General features: G+C 35.2%; 2 protein-coding genes across 2 annotated transcripts; one reads left to right on the forward strand and one right to left on the reverse strand.

Annotated features, from left to right (window-relative positions):
* The first annotated feature begins 1,711 nt into the window (after positions 1-1,711).
* On the forward strand, positions 1,712-8,553 carry LOC104894951 (mitochondrial outer membrane protein porin 2). Its single transcript, XM_010681331.4, has 6 exons — positions 1,712-1,936; positions 2,038-2,105; positions 7,239-7,349; positions 7,429-7,515; positions 7,593-7,801; positions 7,922-8,553. The coding sequence occupies exons 1-6, from the start codon at positions 1,888-1,890 to the stop codon at positions 8,226-8,228; spliced, it is 831 nt and encodes a 276-aa protein (XP_010679633.1). The 5' UTR covers positions 1,712-1,887; the 3' UTR covers positions 8,229-8,553.
* Positions 8,554-11,079: 2,526 nt separating this feature from the next.
* LOC104894952 (60S ribosomal protein L26-1) lies at positions 11,080-11,786 on the reverse strand. Its single transcript, XM_010681332.3, has one exon. The coding sequence runs from the start codon at positions 11,681-11,683 to the stop codon at positions 11,243-11,245; it is 441 nt and encodes a 146-aa protein (XP_010679634.2). The 5' UTR covers positions 11,684-11,786; the 3' UTR covers positions 11,080-11,242.
* Between the last annotated feature and the right edge of the window lie 2,893 nt (positions 11,787-14,679).

Below are 14,679 nucleotides of genomic sequence, written 5' to 3' on the forward strand. Positions count from 1 at the left end.
AGCTAAGGGTTGTTCGGTATTACTATGGTGTTCTGTTTTTTGGTTTTTTGATTTTCAAAGTCATATGATATATATCCTATAATGAATAAAAAATTAGTCAAACTTATTGGGAACATGATGATTTTGAAAACTGACAACTAAAAAGTGAAAATCACTTTTTTCTGGTTTCCTATTTGTGGTTTTTAGTTTTCAAAAAAACTGAAAACTGAAAACAAAAAATGATAACGATCCCTAAGTAATGTTTAAATTTTCGTATTTATACTAAGGAAAAATGTTATATGTATCCCATAGGCTTAACTATAAGCATTAAATACATTTTTTTATATAGTATTATTTGAAGAATTAATGGTACAATCACACGTCAGTCGATATAACTAATGCTTATTTATTGATTAATATTCCATTCTAAAATTTTTATAGTTACCCCTAAGAGTTACTATAACATTTTCCTTATAGTAAACCTAAAACATAACGGAAAAGTAATATGAAAATAACCCGGGAAATATTTTAAAAAGGGATTTAAGGGTCGTCGCCGGATCGGGCCATACATGTCCGATCACATCGGGCTCACGCAATTTATTGCAAGCTTACTTCACAACACATTAGATTTCTCTACAACATTTTGCACAACACCCGCCCGATTGGATCGAGCATACATGCATGATAGAGTCGGACCATTAAAGCTTAGCGCATCGCATCGCAACAACCACGTACAAAACTCGCCCGATTGGATCGGGTTATTCATCGGGCCATTGAAGTTCAGTACAAGCGTCGCAAGCTTTGCCTCGTAGCAGCGCACACAGGGACGAAGCACTCACCTGATCGCGCTTGGTCCACGAACTAGGATAGAGGTTGCTACCGCCTGATCGAGCCCGCAACAAATCTCACTTTTGGCAAGGATGATCACCCAATCGGGCTTGAGGTGCCCAATAGGATTGAGCGAGGCTTCGTTTCTCCATTCATTGGCTTCGGACGCCAAGTCTTTACTTCTCCTTTTGTTCAAGTCTCAAAAGTATTCTTGGGACCTCAGAATTCATCATATGCGCCTTCAAGGCTCTCAGATCCACTGTGGCAGTCATAGAGTAGTAGAAAAATAGGAAAAAAGTTCCCTAAAACCTAAAAATTATCACAAAATAAAAATTCTCAACGAGATGGAGAAGATTAGCATAAAATGGCTTTTTAAGAGCACCATTGACACACATTTTAACTTGTATTTAAATAGGGGGGAAAACTCTATATAAAACCATAACATCACCTACTCAAAGATCAATAAAGTAATACAAACTACTCCTAGACCCTAGTAACTTAAAGTACATAAAAATGTTTAACTATTATAACTAGGTCAAACTATTTCCTTAGATTCCTTCTGACTTCTCCGGTTATCGTTATTTAAACACAAAATAGTTAATATGATGGTAGCAAACAACTGAGTATGTATTATATAACATTTACGAACAATTATCGACACTTAAATGGAGCCAAATCTTCTATTTAACCTCATCAATGCATTGAACCGAAAAATCTTAACTTTCTAACGCAATCTACAATTTAAAACTTTATGAATTATGAATAACTGATTCTATTTTTTGGGTAATAAAAATTAATTTACTAATAAATTGTTGGTTATCCAATTTAGGACAAATAAGAAAAAATTCACTATGACCAGGGTTCACAAGATTTCTCCAAATGCCACCTTTCAATCGCTGAGTGTCCCTCGTGTGTGTATTTTGGTGTTTGTCGTTTTTGTTGGTGTTCCACGAAGTCGTCACCCTCTTTTTTTCTCTTTCACGAATCAAGATTAACACCTCCTTCTCCTTCCCTTTCTCTCTCTTCTCTCTCTCCTCCATTTTCTCTCTCCTCTCTTTCTCCGTCTCCGTCACTGCCAAAATGGTCAACGGTCCTGGCCTCTTCTCCGACATCGGAAAGCGTGCTAAAGGTACTTTTTCAATTTTCTCATTTTCAGCTTTTTTTTGTTTGTTTTGCTTGATTTTGATTTTTGTATTCTCTAAATTATTGTTACGATTTTTGTGAGTGTAGATCTTCTTTCGAAGGATTACGTCTTAGATCAGAAATTTACCATTTCATCATGCAGCGAAACTGGTGTGGTATGATTTTATTTCTTGCGAGCTGTTGTTAATGTTGTTGCGTTTGATTTGTTATATGATTTCATTGATTGGCGGTGTTTTCGATTTTGTTGATGTTTATATTGCAATTTTTATGATGTTGAAATTGAATCTGATGCAATTGCATTTTAAGTATTCACTAGATTCAGGTTATTTGTTCAATTTCTTATGTTTTTGGATGATTTTTTTGTAGCAAAATGCTGCTATTTGGTAAGAAGTTGTGAATATATGAGTTTTAATTTCATTGAGATTCAATTATGTGCACATTTCAACTTGTGCGTTGTTGGATAATAGCAAGGAAGATAACTGTTTCATAAGCGTAGTGAGTTACTTAGTCTGTTGCCATTTGGTTAATAGGACGTCGAGTGGGCTTGGAATTGATATCGGCTATCTGAATTAAGCCTAGTTTCCTTTATGTGACAGATATGGTTCACTCTTTCCGATACATGCAATTTACTTACAAGTCTTTAACGTAGGCGAGTGACCAATGATTTTCTATTGCCAATTCAGTGTTTGAGTTCTTTTATGTATGAGGATTCTTATTTAAATCAGATATTGAATGAGATGGAGACATATTAGATCAGAATCTTCAATTGCTTTCTGGTAACTTGGCAACCATATAGGAGTTTGGCACTGAAAAAGATTGCAGTTATGTGACTCCGAAGTTGATTAAAGTGAACTTACTAGGTATATAATAGGTCTTTCTAACACACTCGTGATAAGGCATGAATATGCTGAAATCATTCCCTGGAGGACCCTACGATTTTTCTCGCAAAATCTGTATTTATAACTGTATAAATCTTCAGGATTGAGTCATTGAGTGAAGGTTCTGTATGAAGTCACTTGCAGCTCTGGTTTTAGCTTCTAGGCCTTTCAGTATATTGATCTCATAATTGATGAATAGAACAACTTTTGATATCAAATCCTTTTTTAGAATAGGAAATTCCGGAATTGTTAGAGATGGGATTGTCTGTCCCATTTTACTCAAATTAATAGTTAAATTGCGCAAAGATGCGTCATAAACAGACTAACATCAATTTTATATTATGTAGATATCAAAGATCTATTGTTTTTGCCTTGTGGAGAGTTAGGGTTTTTTCTCTTCAACTTGTTTTTGTTCAACATAACTTATCTTTGCTTCACTTAACTTGTTCCTGTTGAAGGTAACTTATTTTTTAAACTTAACTTGTTTGTGTTGAACTTATTCTTGTTTAACTCATTTTTGCTCAACTTAATTTATTTTTGTTAAACTTAACTTATTTGTGCTAAACTTAACTTTTTTTTTTGCTAAATGTATATGTGTTTGACTTATATTTGCTGAACTTATGTTGTTGAACTCAACTCATTTTTGTGTAATTGAACTTATCTTTGTTGACCTTAACCTATTTTTGTGAACTTAACTTATTTTTGCTGACACTTACTAAAATATGTTGAGGGGAGCATATCGTTAGTGTCCATACTAGTTAATTGTTTTCTCCAACTTGTTCAAAGATTTAGGAACAAACTTGACGGTGGTGTAGAAGTTAGTCATCCATCATAGTTCTTTAAATGATGATATAAGAATATTCAATGTTTCTATGCTGATGTGTCTGAATCCCCCCTACGTCCTCTTCGATTGGACTTGAAAGCATGGGTAGTATAAATTATAAAGTGGCAGTGTACTTGTATTTTGGCCTTTTGTGTTTCTTTTCTTTTTTTGTTGACCTCACGTCCATATTCTATAAAGAGAAGCTATAGTTCTACACTTCTACTATGGTATTGATATAGTTTGGCAAAGATGGATAAGTTATTAATAGTAGCAAACAGTTACAATGTTTATTTTGCATAGGTATTTTATATTGGCATGTACAATATTTATCTCCGTGGAGTTCATAGATTGTACTTCTTAAAGTTGTGCTTGGATTTTGTTTACACTCTCATGGATCTTCTATTTAATACTTAACTTTTGGCATCTCTTACACAAGAACTCTCAATATAGGATCTAGAAACTTCATTTCAATTTGCGTTTTTAGCATCTAGAGGTTGTTTGAGAATAGTGGGGGCTGCTTTGTTCATTACTGGGTAGTAGTTAGAGGTGTTATATCAGATTGTCCGTGATATCGAAGGAGTGTAGCAAAATTGGTTTTTCTGTTGTAACATTAATGCTGTTGCATAGTGGCTACACTGTCGTTGGCAGAAGAGTTTTAGTGGGAGCATGTTTTGGTGTTGTGATCTAAAAAATGGCTGTTACTAGGCTAATTAGTCTTGTACTACCTCTGTTTTACATTGATTAATTTTTTTTCTTCTGGAATACGGCTTAGTGGATAATCTTCTAAATGGGGTGGCATCAGGTGTTGAGTGGGTATATTCTAATTGCTTTGTTTTGGATAGAGAGGGGTATTGTTTAAAGAAGAGTCTAACTAAACTTGCTATTACACTAAAATTTACGTCGAAGAACAAATCTTTGATATACGCAATTTCGCTTTTGCCCAGAAAGTTTGCAGTCTTTTAATAGATAGGCACTGCAATTTTGAGTTTTCCCTTCTTCCCATCTACAATTGAGCCTATTCACCCTTGTATGTCCAGTTCTTTCATAGATCTGTACTAAACCAATTTGGAATTTTGGTCACCATTGATAGTTTGGGCACATTTGGCATAGGCATGCTAGCTGGCACAACAAACCATGCTGCCTTTTTCCAAGGGGTTCTTCAGCTTCTCTGAATTTTGTCCTGAAAAGTTAATTAGCATATATCCTTAGGTTTTATCTTGTTAACTTATTAATATCCCTCTCATTCAATGTAGCCATTACCATGCATGACTACAAAATTGAATGCTCCAGATGCCTTTTCTATCTAGCGTTGGTACGTTTCTTACTTTGGTTCATCATGCCACATGGTTGCTTTGAAACGTAATGACCACCTTCTTCAATCTTAATTCTTAATCAAACAAAAGTCATTGTTACTCTTTACATTTCTCATAGGAGTAGTTTTTTCTTTTCTCCTGTTGTAAGGCATGAACTAAATACTCAAAAATTGTGGTCATTGCAACTTGTTTCACCTTAACGTTCCTTACCTTCTCCAAGCCCGTTGTTTCCCAAGGATACTTGTTTAACTTCTACTTTAAGTAGTAGCACTTCATAGCGGAGTTGGAATTTCTTCCAAAATCACCTTTCCTCTTGTTACCCCCTTCGACTTACAAAGTACCCTCTTCACTATTAGGCCTCATGAGCTTTGTATAACTCGAGTAATACAACAATTTTTTAAAATCAAGGGCAACATTATGCTCTCAGCAAGCAAACTTGTCATAATTGTACCTTGTTTCTTTGATAGAGGATTTGGATGCTACAACATGATTACAATTACCTTTATAATCTTCGCCTAAATTTCTCAATGATATGATCAGTCCATTGAACATGTTCTAGTGATCTATTATGGTGAGATCATCCCATATCTTAAGCTTAATTAGATAATAAATATTTCTAACTAGAGACATAGATCATAGATTTTCATACTCTTTAACTTATACTACAATTTTTTGGAGTCTTCTCCTCCAGATTTGTACCGATCTCTGAAGTAAGGAGACTGAGGGCTCATCAGGTTGTGCTCATGTTAGGAGCTTTGTAATTTTCCTTTTGGTTTCCAGATCCTATCAGTGTCTTTAAGGATTTCAGGACGTCTTAAGTTATAGTTTTCAAATTCTAATGCTCTTGTTGAAGATCATCTCAAAATTCTCTCTGGAAGTTTTTTCCATCCCATATAGAGATCGTGAAGTTATTATTTATTATGCTCTGGTGAATTTTTTTCTATCTACACAATTGGCTTTCTTGTGTGGTAGCCTACAATTGACCTTATAACTTCCTAATTTTGAGGACTTCTAATTTCCTAGACCGAAACCAACTTAATGTTAAAAATATTGATTCTGCCTAGATCTAGCTACCAAATTTCTTAACAGACTATAACATCTGCCAATTTCTTTATTGCAGTCCATTATTAGTTAGGTATAATACAAGGGGCTTGGTAAACTACCAAAAAGTGACAAAATGTTTAAATGAAAAGACGAAGAAGAAGTTAGACTAATTGGAAGCCATTTAGCATAATTATCCATGTTGGCTTATGGACACCGGCTGTTGTTTGAGTCACGTTGGCATGGGCTTCCAGGCTGCTGCAGAGCTTGCATGATTCTCTGCAGTTTTTTTCTGCTTTAGCATTCCCTTCCCTCATCTTTCCCCCAAATTTGGAGCATAGAGACTCCACAATGTATAGCCGAATCGATTTGGCCTTGCGTCTTGACAAATTTTTAAAACTGGTTAAATCTGAGGGATGATACAAAAGGGATGGATAACTGATAAGGATAAGGAACGAGAGTCTTAAAGTTGCAATATTGACTTGAAGGTCCGCTTTGAAATCAAAGAATTCCATCGAATTGAATGCAGTCTGTTAATTTTTAAAATTGTGAGATAATGAAAAGGGTGTACATGGAAAGAGAGAGTTCTTGGTGTATAAGAAAAATCGACTTAAGGTACAGACTACGGGTAATGATACAAAAAGGGAGAGATAAGAATAAGGAAAGAGAGAGGCCGTACAGTTGCAATATTGACTTGAAGGCCCCCTTTAAGACTAAAGAATTCCATTGAATTTTGCAGCTTGTTAATAAAAAAAAATTGTGAGATAAAGAAAATAGGAATACAGGGAAATAGAGAAGTCTTGATGTATATAAAGAATCCATATAAGATGCAGACTACCTTTAGGGGTTTTTTTTATTGGAAATCATCGACTATTGGCGGGCCACATAATATTATTAGGGAATAGAGGACACTGCCTGAAATTTGTATACAAATGATGTTAGGTCGACATTGTTGAGGCCATCATCTAGGCTTATGATACATATACCAACTTTATCTGCCCTTTGATTTAATATAGTCTTGTATCTTTTCTCCTACCTCTTGCACTAGCAGAATGTCTTTTGGGGACTATGATAAGCCTTTGTCTCGGTCACTCAAATTACAAAAGAGCTCACCCTTGTTTCCCTTACAGTGATTTCTGGTTGTTGCATTTCCTTGCTGATGTTTTATTTGATATATGTATCTAACTGCGGAATTTAATGTCATTTTTGTCATTTTCATTACCAAACCTATAGGCATTCACCTCAACTGCTGTGAAGAATGGAGGATTGTCAGCTGGAGATGTGGGTGCCTTGTATAAGTACAAGAACGTCATGGCCGATGTCAAACTTCACACAGAGTCAAGTGTAGGTTTATTATTTTTGTATGGATTTCTGACCTTTATGATTGTGTAATAGCATTTAATTAGCAATCTAATTTTGGCAGATCTCCACTACATTCACAATCGCCGATATACTCCCATCAACAAAAGCTATTGCTTCATTCAAGATACCAGATTACTCTTCTGGCAAGGTATAATACACCCTTTAAAAATGGGAACTTTGTACTTCACCTCTATATTCTAAGTGCTCTTTCCATTTGTCAAACAGCTGGAGGTTCAATACTTCCATAACCATGCAACCTTTACAACTGCTTTTGCGCTAAAACAATCTCCTATTGTTGATGTGACGGCTACACTTGGCACACCTACTATTGCCTTTGGTGTGGAAGCAGGCTATGACGCCAATTCTGGTAACTTTACCAAGTATACTGCCGGTGTTAATGTGTCAAAGCCCGAATCATGTGCTTCAATTCTTTTGTAAGTTCTCTATATATTATCATCCGATTGATGCTGTTGGAAATTATTGTAATTGTTGGTGGCTTGGTGCTATGAGAATGCTATGCTCTCTAACACTTAAAGAGTGTCTTCCTGCAACAGGGGTGATAAGGGAGATACCATAAAGGCATCATACCTACACCATTTGGATCAGCTGAACAAAAGTGCTGCAGTTGCTGAATTCAGCAGAAGGTTCTCAACCAATGAGAATACTTTCACTGTTGGAGGATTGTATGCAGTTGATAAGTTGACAGTTGTTAAGGCGAAGCTCAATAACCACGGGAAACTTGGCGCTGTCCTTCAGCATGAGGTGATTCCTAAATCAGTGCTCACTATTGCCAGTGAATTCGATACCCTAGCCTTGGACAAAACTCCAAGGTTTGGCTTGGGACTCGCTCTTAAGCCTTGATGATGCTTTCTTTCAGATAATTTTCACGATTCCTTTTTTTGCCCCACTACGGCTCTGTTGCTGGAGCTATCAATAAGTAGTTCTGCAGATATATTCATTTGTAGGTTCCTTCTGGCTGAGGATCTCTAGACTCCTGCTATCATACTCTGTTGTTGATCTTTTGTCTATAGGATTTTTCGAGTCTTGTCATTTCTACAAGGAGGCATTAAAACTTGCAGAGATTTCTCCTGGTAGTAATTTATTTAGTTGGATGAATCAATTGCTGATACTCTGTTGTTTGAAATGAATACTAGAAATGGAATTGGTTTTTTTACCTGACGATAAATTTAGTTTGTCTTGTTGATGCTTGATAATCAAGTCTATCCTACCAGGTTCGTTTGCTAATCTCGTTGTTTTGAGTGTTTCAGAACACTGGATATTTTCAATCGTTATTCGAAGTATCGTATTATACCATTTTATAACTTGACATGTTAATTCAAACCCTTGGGTCAAATAAGGTGAGTTTAGAGCTGATACGAGCAATTTAAGTTCACAACTATAATTGTCTTACGAATGTAGATATGCTACGTTCATGACAATAGGTTTAAATACATATGTACTAAAGGTAAGTTCAAAATCAACAAGTTTCAATAAATATAAGTGCAGAGAAATTCAAATGAAATAGAACACACCCTTTGCAAGCCTTTACTAGAGTATTCCTCGGTTATTATTCGCAGAGGCCATGTCTTTTTGACAAAAAGTATGCATGACCCAAAATGATCAGATTAAAGTCTATCCTGACAACTATTTTTTACTGAAGCTCCATTCCAATTATGCATGTAAACTATTAACCATTTTTCAAATACTTAGCACTTAGTCACTTGAGCCGAAAGCACATTTTGCAATAGAATATTTCAATAGAATACTACAAAAAAATCTAATGCATTATTTTTTTGAGGGAAGCACGAGTAAATAATATTGAGGTCGCATTAAGAATAGATAAATACCAAAGTTCAAATAATGTTTGCCTTGGAAACCTTCACACGAGGTATTATTTGCGCTGACAGACATATACGTGAAATTCGTGACTTCTATCAAAGCTCCGTTTATTTGGATGTAAAATATTTTACATGAAAAATCCAATTTTCCTTTGTTTGGTTCTATCTAAAAAAAAGTTGTGTAAAAGAGAAAAACAGAAGAGAAAGGAAAAAGATGGATAAGAGGAGAAGAAAGAAAATGTGTTTTTTGTTCTTTTTTATAGGAAAATAATTTTCACCTAGAACTCTTTTGATGAAAAACTTATTTTATTGTGAGTTTGTGACTGGTGAGCATGATTATCATAATTATCATGACATCAAATTACAAGGTTGCAATACAATACTCAAAATATCTAGAATTGAGATTCAAAAATAAAATTCGAGGAAAAAAAAAACATATCGCTAATAACATACAAAGTGTCAAAACAACTATCATCTTTTCCAAGAATATTTCAACAAACAGAACTAAAACATTCATTTGTTCAGAGATATTATAATGATCATCATGTTAAGAGAGTTTATCAAACATACAATGCCTGAAATCAAATTACGAAATTTTACCCCTCGAATGGCAAGTCCATAACAAACTAAAAATACCCGAAAAGCGATGTAGGCCTTCCAATGGTTTAAATACTAATCACAAATCAAATGAATATTGGAAAAAGAAGTGTTAAAACTTCATCCAGTCCAAACTAGAACAGGCCTACAATGTGGGAAGTTCGAGATCTAAACTAGATCAGACGTTAACCATAAGAACACCCTCACATCCAGTCCAAACTATGTTGGGTGTACATAATGCAAAGTTCAAGCTCTAAACTAGATTGAACATGAACCATAACTACGCCAACAAACCACCATGGCATAAAGAAGCACATCTACTTTTAAACCAGAGAAACAACAGGTGAAGATCAGCATCACATCCACATTCTGAAACTCTACAAAACACAGAAGCCTCAGATAAAATATAAATCCCAACACTGGCTAGAACACGAGGTTTACCCTGTTTCCAAAATCTTTCCGATCCTAAACCCCAACAAGTTTTTCTGCTACTAAAATGAAACTCGACATAATGTGCAAGTGTGACCAAGCTTAAAACTTGTAGACTATATATGCAGTCTTTTAAAAACCTAAAAAGATTATCGCCAAGATCACCACGATGCAGATGCAACAAAAGAGAGGCGGGCAATGAAATGACACAACCCGGAATCACTGGTCATATTTGCTGTCTACTTTTCCAAGCAGCTAAACTCACCACAAAGAAAATCTTCATATGTCAATGTGCATACATATAACTAGTCCTGACTTCTGAAAAGAAACACCTTCAAACGACATACTAACCATTTGAAAACAACTTTGAAATGCAATTTTCACATTGTTCAAAAACATTTTTTTCCAAAGAACTACATATAACCATCTATTCTCTAGCTATACATACACAAAAAAATTCACTTACATTTTACGATTATCATAGATTGACACTTTCTTCCAAAAAACTTCGCAAGTCCATACGAAATTCAACCAAAACACAAACGTCCACACCCTATAACTTCCTTTCTATGATTTATAGTACTATTTAACAAGCACAATAGTATCAAAACCTTGCTAAACAAAACATTTACCCTACATTTCAAATCAAAATCCTTCATCTCAGAAACACAAAACAAAACAACACATGAAATCAGCACTTAACCTAATTAACAACCATCAAATCAGGGAAAAATCACACCCCATTAAACAATTGCAACAACAAATAATAATTATAATAACAATATACGCAAAAAAAAATAAAATTGCCGAAATATATCGCATAACTTAAAGTAGTCCAACAAAAACCCTAACTTTAATCAACCATCCATAAAAACAAGATCCAATGTATTCTTCTGATAACAATACTAATTCCGATTCATACTCCAAAAAAAAACACATAAAACAAAAAACATAAAACCCAGAAATCACTCAATCCCTGAAGATTTCTAGATTACCTCAGATTACAAAAAGTTAATCGACGTTTTGCATGATATCTTCAGAAGTAAACTTAGTACCCTTCTCCTTGTCTGCAGCAGCTCTTCCCTTCGCCTTCCTATCCAACAAACTCTTCCTATCCTTATCAAGCCTCAGTTTGGTGATGACAACCTTGGATGGATGAATTCCAACATTCACAGTCGATCCATTCACCTTCTCCCGTGTGATTCTCTCGATATGAATCACCCATTTCTTCCGGTAAACTTGCACAACCTTCCCTTCGCGACCTTTGAAAGTACCGCGAGCAACTTGCACTTCGTCATCTTTGCGGATTGGCATAGAACGAACGTTGTATTTCGTGCGGAGATCGCCGGAGAGTGGTGAACTCATAATCACACGGCGGAGACTTGAAGGTGCCGTGAAATGAGCTTTTCTGCATTTTCGGCGGGAGGAGGAAACTCTGGGGTTGTACTTCATTTTCTCTCTCTTGAAGATTAAGGGTTTTTCAGAGGAAATGACGGCAAGAGGAAGAAGAAGAGGGTGAAGGGAAGATATTAGGGTTAGGGTTGGTTTATATTGGGGTTTCCGCGGAAATGTTGAGGGTTTTGTTGAGCTCTCATGGGCTGTGAATCGTGTTGGGTGTTTTTTTTTTTTTGGTTAAGAGGAATTGGTATTTGGGCCATAGGGTGTTTGGAGGATAGTATACTGGGGTTTTTCTTTTCTTTCGTTTGGAGCAAGAGTGGAAGTTATCATAATGTGGATTGCTAGTTGTTTATGTCCATTGTTTGAGGTAGTGATGGCCACTGGTGCATACTGCGCAGGCCCCGGACCGTGAGTTGGGCTAAGATTTCACGGCTCACGACCGGACCGCAAAATTCAGGGGTTGGGCGGGCTGGTCCGCAGGTTGAAAAATTTTGGCCCACACCGGTCTGTTATCGATTTTCACGGTTTGAGAAACGGTTTTGTCAGTTTGCCGGTCTAGGGGCCTGGGCCGGGTTGGAGGGCAGCATGAGCTTTTTTAAAAAAATTACTCATTATTGTTACATAAAATGGTTAAAATGATTAAAATATATACAATATTAATATTAATGAATAATTTCATTATTTTAAAATTTGATTGAATATATGAAATTTGATTGAATATATGAAATTTGATTCATATATTCACAATTTGGTTCAATATTTACTTGGACTGAGCTGGTTCGGTTCATGTGCCGGGCTGAACCGGTTTTGTGGTCCGAGCTTTAGTGGGCTGGGCTCAAGAAATCTGGCCCACGACCCACCACCAATTTCACGGTTCGAGTTGGGCTGGACCAGACTTTTTACAAGCCTAACCCATGAGGCCCACGAGGCGGGCTGGGCTGGATTGGCCCGCACTGTTGGCCATCTATAGTTTGAGGGTTCATTTAGTTGAAATCGGGAAGTATAATATATAAATTTGAATTGTTCATGAATTTTTATTTCCTATGAAGTACATTTTTTTGTTTGGTTGAACATGGAAAATTCTATTTCCCATGGGATGTTCCACTTACCTAGGGGAACCTAAGTAAGTTATTTCCTTCATTTTGTAGGAAATAGAACTTCCTAAGAAGTTCTACTTCCCATGTTTTTGCCAACCAAACAATAACACATATATTTACTTTCTAGAAATTTTAATTTCCCATGCATTTGAAGGTTAAGCTCTGAGTCAAATACTCAAATTATAAGCTTTTGTTTCTTATCAATTAGTCTTTTGGGCTGCATTTTCGCTCAAAGGATATAAAGTTAAATCCCAAAAAATTAGGAAATTGAGGGATTAAATGTATGTAAGTCGATTTTTTTTATTCTAGTAATATTGGATTGTTATTAGATGGATCTTGCTATGTTCAAATTTTTGGTAATTATAATCATTACTTAAAATATTATGAATTAAATTTTGGATGCTTTGGCTATGTACAAAGTAACAAACATTTGAATTGGGTTTAAATTTGTATACCCTTTTATTTATCTTATATATACATATATAAGCGGTTCTTATTCTTTTCTTAATATATTGGCCCAAAACATTATCAATTGATTTTTACGGTGCTTCCTCTCTATCAGTTAGATATATTTTTTATCCATAGACATAGAAGAAGTATCTAGACATATTTTTGACTTCAATAGATTTGAAGCCTTCTTTCAAAATACTAAATTACCCTTAATAATCTAATGGAATAAAAAAATAATTACACCAGGAAACAATGTATGAATCATTTTTCATTTCAACTTGCATTTCTAAACAAGTTAAAAATGATATATGCCTCGAATAGTTCAATCAAAGAATTAAACAGACAAAATATCTTGACCTTTTCATTATAAGAGAAGACGGTACATGACGTCCACCTGAACACTCACTACTTCTGATACTCTATTATTCAGTTAAACTGACTCATTATGTCTATTATTTTTGTTCAGAATTCACAAACAAAAAATTAATATTAAAAATCACTCACAACATTTGTTAGTTTTTTACATTAGTGAATTAATATATCTAAAGTCATATAACTATTAATCTTTCACATTTAAAGTGTGATCATAACTATAGTAGGGATAGAGTACGTAATAGAATAACAATTTTTGAAATTAACGCACGTATTGCGTATATAAAAAAGCTAGTAATAGATATGTCATGATTGTCCATGTAACCAAGCAATAGAATAAGAACTATCTACAATAATAATTCCAATTATCTATAGCAGTTTTATTATGGGTTGTTTTGCCATTATTTTTTATACCAGGGATGTCTTATCCCCATCTGAATCGGCATGACTCGAAATCTCATTGACCCGATTGGACACAAAATCAAGCAAACTCGTACCCAATCCAAACGTAATACAAACACAAAATTGTCCCGATTATGACCTCACCCGCTTTAACCCATTCTGTATGACCCGTTTATCACCTCTACCTAGCAAAGCATACATCTCCTCATACATATTTAATGAAGCAAATCCAATCAAATTCATTAATAACACACATATTACTACTTTAGATTCCTTTAAACCACCAATCCACCATATCTTATGATTATCCCCACACCCCATATACTATGACGTTTGAGAACCACCTCCTACCTTCCTTCAACCAAAAAATTTAAAAGAGACAAAAAAAGGAGGTTTGTCATTTTATTGGTGTACGTTGGCATGATATTATGAAACACTTTCTAAATAGTAAAATAACATCCGCAAAACTAACATATTACAGTCCTTTGTTGTCCGATTTTTTTTTTTGGCCTTTGGATTTTGTTGTACATATTGGTTAATAAAAAAACTTGTATAAACCTAGTGTGCACCGAAGATTGACAAGTCCAACCCCGATATCTTGATAAGCCAATTCCGACGCCATTTTTGACGGATCTTCCTTCATCTTTTGGAATCCTACTGTATTTGCTCGCTCATTTTGCCGAGGAGAACATCATTTGCTTTGCGAAATTCAACGCTGGCGAAGCAAAT

This window comes from Beta vulgaris, chromosome 6, assembly GCF_026745355.1.
Source record: "Beta vulgaris subsp. vulgaris cultivar EL10 chromosome 6, EL10.2, whole genome shotgun sequence".
Lineage (NCBI taxonomy): Eukaryota > Viridiplantae > Streptophyta > Magnoliopsida > Caryophyllales > Amaranthaceae > Beta > Beta vulgaris.

What these genes read in the sequence shown, in the direction of transcription:
- LOC104894951 (XM_010681331.4), top strand. Translation starts at nt 1,888, where the DNA reads ATGGTCAACGGTCCTGGCCTCTTCTCCGACATCGGAAAGCGTGCTAAA. An exon ending in AACTTCACACAGAGTCAAGT is followed by an intron (nt 7,350 to 7,428) that starts GTAGGTTTATTA and finishes TAATTTTGGCAG; the next exon opens with ATCTCCACTACATTCACAAT. An exon ending in CAGATTACTCTTCTGGCAAG is followed by an intron (nt 7,516 to 7,592) that starts GTATAATACACC and finishes TTTGTCAAACAG; the next exon opens with CTGGAGGTTCAATACTTCCA.
- LOC104894952 (XM_010681332.3), bottom strand. Translation starts at nt 11,683, where the DNA reads ATGAAGTACAACCCCAGAGTTTCCTCCTCCCGCCGAAAATGCAGAAAA.